Genomic DNA, 10427 nt, shown 5'->3' on the forward strand with positions numbered 1-10427 from the left:
CTGATGAATCTTGCCATGGCTTGTGTTGGTTTTTCCAGCTCAAACGCTTGCAAGATCGGCTTAAACAGAAGAAGATAGACATTCAGTTCACAAGTGCTGCAGTTCAGCTCTTGGGCATGCTAGGGTTTGATCCTAATTTTGGTGCTCGGCCTGTCAAGAGAGTGATACAGCAGATGGTGGAAAACCAAGTAGCTCTCGGTGTTCTGAAGGGGGATTACAAAGAAGATGACTCTCTGTTGCTAGATGCAAACCTGTCCCCTGAATTAAAGGATGTCAGTCTTCCCAACAGACTGGTGATTACCAAAATCGATAATGCTTCTCCGAAGGATGAGCTGGTAGCAGCTAGCTAACTGCTATTATCTCTCCACTGTTGCCTTTAGAGATACAGCTTAGTTGCCCTTTTGTAAATTTCTTCAATAAACAGTATATTGGTAACTTGCATGGCACCTTTTGGGCAGTGTCTGGCTTTTTTGTGCCATACTTTCACAGTTTCTGAGTTCTTTAGGTTCTTGTCTACTGTGTAACAGAATGTTACAAGAGCTTTGTTAAGACGTCCTCATTCCTCTGTTTCCCGATCCCCATGATGATCCTGAATGGTTATTGTTCAGGAACAGGTCAATGTTTCCTTGTCTAGGTTTAGGCCAGAGAGCTGAGTCTGGTTTCACCGACCTTTTAGTCTAAATGACAGGCAATAACTGATTAGGATGGATCTTGGTCAGTCAATAGAGGAAGTTTCAGCTAGCTCGTGACAGATCTATAAACGTTTCAGCCTGTTAGATCTATCAACCTTATTGGTATCTGGTATTCTGCCCTTTTGTTGCTTATGCTCAAAGGAGCCCATGTATCTCAGTACTTGCTATGCCCAAAAGATTGTACTCTTTGAAGCCTGTCCATGTATTGGTGGTTATTTTCAGCGAATACATCATCAGTCAGCTCATGGAAGATGAAAGCGGTTAATGATCAGTATCGGGGGATACAATCTCTGCACCATATTTCATTACTCAATTCCAAACAGTTCTCAGCTCCCAAAAGAGAACACTGGTAGTTGGCCTTAAGAGACAAAAGGGGAAACTGCACCACAATCGCAAAACTAGTGATAACTGGCCTTACGTGCCCTGTCCAGGCCTGTCAATGCAATGATGAACAGTTTAGGAGGCGATAACTTGAGTGCTGATTCATTATCAAAGTGATCGATCCAATTGGTGAATTCTTTGCTAGCTTCCCTGTCAGTTCTGAGAACGGTTCAATAACGAGGCCAGCACCGTGACAGGGAAATTGTATAAAAGTTACAAAAAAAGTGTTGATGGCCACGGATACTACATCCAAGGCTGATACATCATAAGTTACTAGCTTTTCTTCAATTTACCATAACCACCATGTACAATTTATCAATATGTTTGGATGGATAGGAAGACAAAAGTTCTGAAGGAAGAGAAAGAAAAGGAAAGAAATTGATTAATGAAGTGAAGAGAAGGAAAAGAAAATGAAAAAAAACCATTATAAAAGCTTGTTTGGATAAGAAGGAAAGGAAATGAAAGGAAAAAAATTAACTTAATTAACGTTAATGCCCTAACATCCTCAAAATTAAAACAGATATGCTTTTTATACAAGCTAAAAAATATTTTAAACATGGAATCATCAAATACCAAATACCAACTTTTCTGCACAAGAGCGATAAGTGGGTGCACCTCGCACAAGGGACGAACATGGCGTGAACGGAGATGAACATTGGCCTGCTTTGTCCTACACTGACAATTGTTCGAGAACCCTTGTCAGAAGATTCTCTGACGAATGTGCTTTCTGATTTTCTTAATAAATATAGAATTGTAGGGAAGCGCAGGCCAGATCAACAAATATACAAGCTTTGACAATAAATGTGTTTCCGTTTCGACGCCTCCTCCCAGAAGGGAGCGCGTTCCGTATACGCATGATTTGTAATTAAAAATATGAAAGAAAAGGAAACCAGTCGAGCGGTGGGTTTTCCCCGCCCGACGGTCCGTTTCATTGTTACGGTGAAACCTTTACCACCGTAACACTGTTACGGTGCAACCTTCATCCGTCGCTGGAGGCTCGGAGCTGCTGCCGCTGTTGGTGGAGCCACCCGCTGGAATAATCGCTGCTGCTGCAGCTGGTGGAGCCACCGTTCAAGGTAGGTCCCTTTTCGTCTCCCTCTCTCTCTCTCTCTCTCTCTCTCTCTCTCTCTCTCTCTCTCTCTCTCTCTCTGTGCGTGTGTGTATGTGGCCATGGACGTCCATGGCTGGCCTTCTGCCCTTTACCGACATGCATTAAGGGATTGCTATTAACAAATTTTGTCTTTTTGAGTTGCCTGCTGATTTTACTATCTCGTGTTCATTTATCTTCAAGTATTCTATAAATGTGTTTCCAGTGGATGCCTCTTTGTTGTAATTTCTCATGTTCTTCATACTAGCATGTATAGATGCTTAGAGACTGTTGTTAGTGCCCATGATTCTGCATGTTTATGTTATTAACAAAGAACATGAATATTAACTTCATTTTGTTGGGGTTGGATGTGTAGCCTTAACATGATGAACTCAGATTTCCTGTTTCACATGTGTCACTTGGGCAATTTTACTCCAACCAATGATCCAACTTCCTGAACTTGCGCATTGAACGTGCGCAAAATTTTGGGATAGTGGTTATATAGATTGGTAGTCTTTCTGAAATTCAAGGTGATTTTAAGATTTGCCGGTAATCTTTGAGTTTTTCATCTATACTTTTCACTCCGGAAAGTTGGCGTTCATTGTTCACTTCTGTTTAATGATCTTCCTGGATGATCTACCTAGTTATTCTTTTTTGGAAGGCTCAATGATAGCTGTTCTTCAAACTAACTGCTATTCACACTTTATTATTTTACACGATTCTTTATTAAGTCTTCTTGCTCACCATTTCAATAGACAGTGACAAGGTAGCTCCACCAATTTGCAATGAAGAAGCCTCTAAAGGAGTTCATATAACACATTGTTCTCTCTTCCTTTTGCATCATAAAACAGAGGTACTAGATTTTCTGAGTATATCAAAATTCCTTATTCACTGTATTGTAGTTTTAACTATATTATGTCATTACTCATTTGGCTACAGTTGATTTAATCTAGGAATTAGATGCTTATTGAATTTGTCATATGTTGTTAAGATTTTCAGTTTTTTATATTGTTAATGATTGTTATATCGTGATATGTGTCAATTAAGCGGGCATTATTTATATTGCTCACATTTGTGCAGGTCGAGCCATGTATCTGTTTGTATTTGCAAGTGATTGTGATTTGCACGTGCATGCATATTATTCTTCATTGATATGCTTGTTATTTTAGTTATTTTTTCAATTTTCTCATTATTTTTATAAATATTATATAATTGGCAGATGTGACCATGAAGCTTACGCTTCAATCAATGCCTTTCTCATCTTGCTTCATTGCCTCTTCCTCCTGAGTGCTTTTTTGACAGCATATATCACCTTCCTGTTGATTCACTGTCATCAACCTATGCATTCTGATTAGATCTGCAATATATTATCGACAGTTTCTCCTTATCAAGGTCCCCAACAACTCTATCAAAAGAAATCCCCAGTTCAGACACGATCTTAAAATTGATTGGCTGCCTCTAACCTCCTTCCAGTCTGAAGGGATCTGCAGTCATTGACATGTTCTCCTAGATAAACCATATAAGCCTTCTAAGACTTGGGCGTGATAACTACCAAAAGCCTCCAATATGCTCACCTCAGAAAGCAAAATTACACTGTGAGCCCATTGAACAATATGAATGCATAATCATAAGGGTGAGCAAAAGAAATATTTCATCCTACCATCCAAAGGAAAGTTTATGCTTCTACGAAACTCTTCATTCTTTTAGGGGCCGTTTGATGGATTTTAAACCTGGAATTGGAAAAATATTTCTGGAATAAAGGAATAGGAAAAATCTTTTCGATTCTCATTTTGATGTGTGTGTGATGACAGAAATAAATTTCTAGAAAACTATTTCTTAGTTTGATAATAAAGAAACATATTTCCAGATTTACAGAACACCTTTTACTAAAGCCTTTAAACTCAATGTTTCAATCTACACTTCCACTGATGAACAAAAACTACGATCTATTTCCGGCACTGATATGTGGTCTACCCCACAAGATGTTGTTTCACCTTTTGATCAATTAAAGCTTTGCGTTTGCTGCTCTTCAAACTGTTGATAATAGGAGCGCACATTTGCCTGACAAAAAGAGAAAGATTAACCGTATACCACTAAAAGTATATGATCAAATTCATGGAATTAGATTTTGAGAATGAGACCTTGTGCTTGTATCATGCCTTGTGCTGCTTTCTAACAGATGGCTGGTATTAAAAGACGGAGACATCACAGATGTTAGCGACAACATGAATTAAAACCAAAGTTGAAGTAGCCAACACAACAACTCCCTTCGATCTTTGGGTTGCAGACAATAAATCCTGCCTTCATATCTGGCGGCCACGGGCAATGGTCATGGTGACCGAAACATCCTTGTGAAGGAAAGTGCAAATAATACAACTTCGACAACAACTAAACAAAACCAACAACGAAAAAAGGAGACGAGATAAATGATGGGTTGAAGGTAAGCCCCAGTAGACCAGAAGATAAGAAGCTCGCCAGCTCGTGCAATAACAGAAGAAAAAAAAAACCCTAGAAAGAAGCGATCAAGGATGAAGAGTGGAAGCATTCCCTTTGATCAGAACCCCTTTCCTCAAGGAATAATATGCAGATGCAGACATGGGAAAAATACGAAATTGCTGCCTACCTCTGTGGGGGGAAACAAACGCCCTCAGCCTGAGAATGAATCCCCCAAAAGCAAAAGAGAAATATCTAGGCTTCTTTTTCTTACCATTTCGACAAGTTGAACCCCTTAAAGAACAAGGCTTCTCAAGATCGGTGTTTGAGAATCTCTGCGCTGAAGCAGAGAAGAAGGCGATGGATATTGAAGGGAGCGAAGGAGGAAGAGGACAAGTCGGTGCCTCCAAGGCCCTCCTCCGCACGATGAGTGTGTGCCCTAACGGGCAAAAAAAAAAACCTGAAAATAATCTTTCCACCTCTCACGGTGGAAAGATGTTTTCGGAAATAATTTTCTAAAATCACCAACAATGGTCGATTTTTTTTTCTTGGATTGATGGAATGGAAAAATTTTAAAAATTTGAAACTTTTTTCCTCCTGAACAGTGTATTTTCAACTCAGCAAACTTGCTCTTAGAGGTCGTTTGATGGGCACTGGACACGGAGAACAGGACATGCGTGTCCTGTATAATTGATTTTGTTATCAAACGCTGTCCACGGTACACGATGGACAGAACGGACAATTAGACAGGAGTATAAATTTAACCCCTGTTCTTCGCTGTTCCGAGCTAACCCTCGGAACAGCGCCTCGGAACAGCGTGGCCTGCTCACCCCCGAGCGCATCCCTCGACTCCCGAGCGTCCCCCGCGTTTTCCCCTTTCTCCTCCTCCGACTCCCGAGCGTCCCCCGAGTTTTCCCCCATTCTCTGCATCTGACTCTCCCTCTTCTCTTTGAGTCTCCCCTTTCCACTGCTTTACACCTCTCCCTTTCCACAGCTCTATGCCTTCCTCCCCTGCTTTACGACTTCATCTCGAGCGATCACCTCATTTCTGCAAGTCCATAGTTGGGTGAACAACTTTTTTCAGGTGATTTTTCTCCCGTTCTCTTGTTTTCTCTCTCGCTCGCTCATTCTTGTCTCTGATTTGCAGTTGATTTACAGTAACTAGGGTTGCCTCGTAGGCCCTTCTTGCCTGCGGAAAGAAATTTTTTAAGTTATGTGCATCGAAAACATTTTTTGTGGCTGCGTATCCATCTCTCTGTCTTTTTGTCTTCCTCTCTGTCTTCCTTTCTGAAACACCCGAAAGGTCGCCCACAAGGCTGTTGATCGGCTTTGCCTTTCCTCTTTGCAGGTGTCTTCCGTACTTCCTCGCAATTTCGAATCTGTGGAATCCCGTTGCTGAGGAAGAGGTAAATGCGTTTCCCCTCTTTGCTTGCCCGTCTTCTCTCTTTCAACGGCTGAAATCTTATTTGAAACGTAATTTATCTGTGTGTGTGGTTATGTTTCATGAATGCCCCTCTATGGGGAAAAAGAAAGCAGACAAAAGTGAACCTCTAACTTTCAGCTGATTTTGATGGGAACCTTCGAGCGCTATTTTGTTCTAATGTTTTTGATTCGACTTAAGGCTTCTCAAGACGAGAAGCGTATGAATAGCATGGCGAAGGCTTTTGCAGAAAACGTTGCTCCAGTTAGAACAGAAAAATGCTACGTATCTTTCCATTCTGAATCTGTTATGTTTAACATGCATGGAAACTTACCTGAAGTTGTGGATATTTGTAGATGCAGTTGAAAAGCTTTTTTGTGATAAATTTTAGTGCATTTGAAGGTATTAATACCAATCAAAAGGTTATTTCTGCAGCCTATCGCAATCTGTCCTTTATTAAGTTGCTATTGAGCTTTCTTCTTACGCTTCAAAGAATTGATATACTGTAAAGGCTTTTCATGCATTTTGAATCGCTAATTTTACATGTTCTGCCTGCTGTTCCTTCTGTTCATATCTTTGTAGTCCAAGCTTTGGTTTCCTCGCATCTTTGTTGTGCAGTTTTTCATCGTATGCCCAATTTGCCAGATTTAAAGCACTTGACTTGGCTTGAGATTCTTTGTTCTTCAGAAAATCTGTGCCATTTTTCTTATCAAATTTGATTGCCTTCAAAGAATTTGTAGCCTCAGCTAGGCTATTTATAGCCAAGTCAGAATATTTGACCTCTCTCTACCATCTTTCATCTAACCTTCTCATCTCTCTCTCTCTCCCTCCCTTTCTTCTGCTCATCAAAGAGATGGCACTCTTGGGAGAGTTCATTACATGGGTCATGAAAGGCATGGAGTTTGGGAGAGAGAGACTCCTTATATCTCTCTCTCTTCTCCAAATCTGCTATTAGTCTGTCTTGATCTGCCAAAGGTTTCGCTCTCATCTTTCTGATGCAGATCGAGGGGAGTCTTTGGTGGGAATGAAGCAGACCGGCAAGTCAAAAACGGGCATGGGGGACTTACTAATGGTCTTCTCCAGTTTCCACTGCTATTAGATTAGGACCAAGAACTGCAAGAAATAAGGAAGCACTGATGATCATGCGTCGGAAATGATCTTGTCCTTTGACGACAACACATCCTCTCTCTCTCTCTCTCTCTCTCTCTCTATATATATATATATATATATATATATATATATATATTTCATTTCCTGTCCTCAACCAGCGTAGACATATGGTTTTATTTGCATCTTTTTCAACAGTGGGGCTGCTATATATATGGTGACAACTTGACAGTGATTTTTTTGAGACCACCATTCCTCATCACTGCATTAGTATGATGGTGAACCACTGCATTAGTTCCTCATATTCATTTTTGGTGAACCACTGCATTAGTTCCTCATATTCATTTTCTTAATCTGCCTCACTTGTGATTCAGCTGTAGTATAGGTAATAAAAAGATTGTCTTCCAGAAATTTGAATTTCATTAAAAGTTTTATTACTATCATGTAGTGCCATGTAGAAGGAAATGCTCATAGTTTTGTACAAATATTATAATGTAGTTTGTACTGCTTGCAAATATTTCATCATTCGATCTTCCTCCATGTTTTTTATCATATATGATACACACAATAAGTCAATTGTGTAAACGTATTTCATATAACTAAATTGCTTGATCTTATTGTACTTCTATTTGTTAAATTTAGATGAGTAGTCACCATGACAAACTACAGTGGGAAGAAGATCAAGTGCAGTTTTTGTTTGACATGATGTCATTGTTTTAATTATATTTGGTTATTTTAATATTTTATGATGATAATCTAATTATTTGTTTGTCTTTTAAATTTCTAAAATGCAGGAACCAGACGGTGATGCATCTTTTAAAGTATCACATGGATTTGATGAGAAGGGTAGTGTGCAGGACAGAAGACTAGTTATCTAACAAGTTGTCATAGTTGTTTTTGTTTTATGGCTTAGAACAATTGAATATTTTAAACAATTTGTACGGGACCATGGTGTTTTAACATGTTAATACTTGTTAACATTGATAGAGAAAATTGTGAGATGTCCGTTTTTGTACTATGGCATTCAGGAAGAATGATTCATTTTATGTTTAATTGAAAGTCTTTCCTGCTTGAACTGTTAAGATATTTGAAGAGATGTCATGTTATGGCTAAGAGACCCGCCAGATCTCTTTCTTTCCATCACATTCTTGTGGAAGTGTCAACTGTTCTTCCAATTTTTCATAAAAGCTTTGTCACAATTGTGGTTGTCATTCTGAACTGGTTCCTGTGTATTTGATTAAATGTATTTTTTTACTCCTTACAAGAAGAGTTCATTTGAAATACTTTCAGAACCGAGGTGAAGGGCGCACGCTCTTACAATATTTGAACATGTTCATTCCAATGTGATGTGAATGCATTTCCCTTTGTTCACTGGCTTTTGTATTGCTTTCTGATAAAAGACTTCTAAGTTTTTTGTTCCTAAACAATGGAAGACACAAACATCGGACAGATCGGACAAGACGAAAACAAACGTCAGACAGGACGGACAGAACAGACACACACGATACAAACACTGGACATGAAGAACATAATGTTCTGTTCCTAAAATCATCAAATGTTCTTAAAATCATCAAACGGTGGACAAAGAACACCATTGTCCATGAGGACAGAACAATGGTGTAATGGACAAGACGTCCTGTCTGTCCTGTCCCAATAGACAACAATCAAACGACCTCTAAGGGATGTTCAACGAACGGGCCAAGCTTGAGCTCGGCTCAACTCGCATGTTGCTTTACTCGAGTTCAAGTCGAGCTTTATGAACTGAGCTCGAGCTCGGCTTGATGAACCAAGTCTGAGCTTGACTCGTTTAAGCTCGTTTACATGCACGTAAAAAAGGCAAAGCAATTCATGTTTTGATTCTAACAAAGGTCATGGAAATGATGTGTTATTCCTCTCTTTCAAGTGGGAGCTTCAGTTTATAAGTTAATCTATGATTCAATAACCAAGTTTACTCTCATTTGTATACCCAAAACATAGAAATGCACAACAATAATATATGTTGCGTGAAGCCAGAAGGGGGGAGAGAGAGAGATAAACAAATTTGATACTCATGAATCTGCCTTAATCTCATGTTAAAGGAAAATTAGTGTGAAACCAATAAATTACAAAGTAAGTCCAACACTAAAATAATTATTAATAAAAGTTGTTCCTAAAACTTTTAAATATTTAAAATACCACCTAACATAAATATTGTTCAACCCCCCTCCCCCTCAAGCTGGATGCTCAGCTTGTCACAACATTTAGAAAACTCCGCAATAAGGAAAGCTTTAGTAAATATATAAGTTGTTTGATCTTCTGAGACTACATGTATGATGGAGATGATTCTCCCTTGAACCATGTCACTGATGTAATAGCAATCTACTTCAATGTGTTTTTCCTCTCATAAAATACGAGATTATTTGTAATGTAGGTAGCAGTTCAGTTATCACAAAACATTCTCATAGATATAAAAGTAAAATACCAAGACTCTCAAGTAAGAATCTAGACTACGTCATTTTGGCAGCAGTTTGAGCCATAGTGCGATACTCCACTCAACACTGGACATAAAAACAACATTTTGTTTTTTGATCCTTCAAGATATGAGATTTCCTCCCACACACACACAAAATCCTGTGATAGACTTTATGTCATCAACTGAGTCTGCATATTCAGCACTGCTATAAGCTTCAACATCAAGCATTGCTATAAGCTTCAACATCAAGAGATGTACTTGTTTTGCAAAAAAGGCCTTTGCGAGGGGAGAACTTTAAATACTTGACAATCATCATAGTTGCATCTCAATGTGACTTTTTTTTATCTTTTCATGAATTGACTTAGTCTTCCCACAACAAAGTTAATATCTGGCCGAGTCACTATCACATAAAGAAGCTTACCAATCAACGATCTGTAGAATCGTGAAGCTATCTCTTTGGTGTCATCACCATATAGATAGTGAAGATACTTTCTTTGTGATAACACCACTTCTTTATTACTACGAACAACTTCAATGCCAAATAAATACCGTAGTTGGCCAAGATCCATGGTAACAAAGTGTCTTTGTAGAAATTCTTTTGTTAGTGTTACCTTTTGCTCACATTTACCTGTCAAAACAATATCATCAACATACATCACTAAGACAACTCTGCTTCTAGATCCTTTCTTGATGAACAACGAATGCTCCACTTGAGACCTCTTAAAGTTACATTCTAACACAATTTTGGAGAATTTGTAAAACCAAGCACGAGGACTTTGTTTCAAACCATATATAGTTTTCTTCAACCTACACACCTTATCACACTCCCCTAACGTTCAATACTAGGAGGTTGCT

The 10427-nt window shown here is 38.9% G+C and overlaps 1 protein-coding gene across 6 annotated transcripts in view; it reads left to right on the forward strand.

Annotated features, from left to right (window-relative positions):
- Positions 1-8138, forward strand: part of LOC116252467 (chaperone protein ClpB3, mitochondrial) — a 52191-nt gene extending 44053 nt beyond the window's left edge. Inside the window, exons 10-12 of one of the 6 annotated variants that reach the window (XM_050077342.1) lie at positions 39-2149; positions 2916-3013; positions 7915-8138. In XM_050077342.1, the coding sequence (XP_049933299.1) occupies positions 39-350 (312 nt within the window). In that variant the 3' untranslated portion in view covers positions 351-2149; positions 2916-3013; positions 7915-8138. Of the gene's footprint in view, positions 1-38; positions 2150-2915; positions 3014-5941; positions 6000-7914 lie in introns of those variants that run through there. The other 5 variants (XM_050077345.1, XM_050077341.1, XM_050077344.1 and 2 more) reach the window with 5 other exon arrangements.
- The last annotated feature ends 2289 nt before the right edge of the window (positions 8139-10427 follow it).

The sequence above is a fragment of the Nymphaea colorata genome, chromosome 4 (genome assembly GCF_008831285.2).
Source record: "Nymphaea colorata isolate Beijing-Zhang1983 chromosome 4, ASM883128v2, whole genome shotgun sequence".
Lineage (NCBI taxonomy): Eukaryota > Viridiplantae > Streptophyta > Magnoliopsida > Nymphaeales > Nymphaeaceae > Nymphaea > Nymphaea colorata.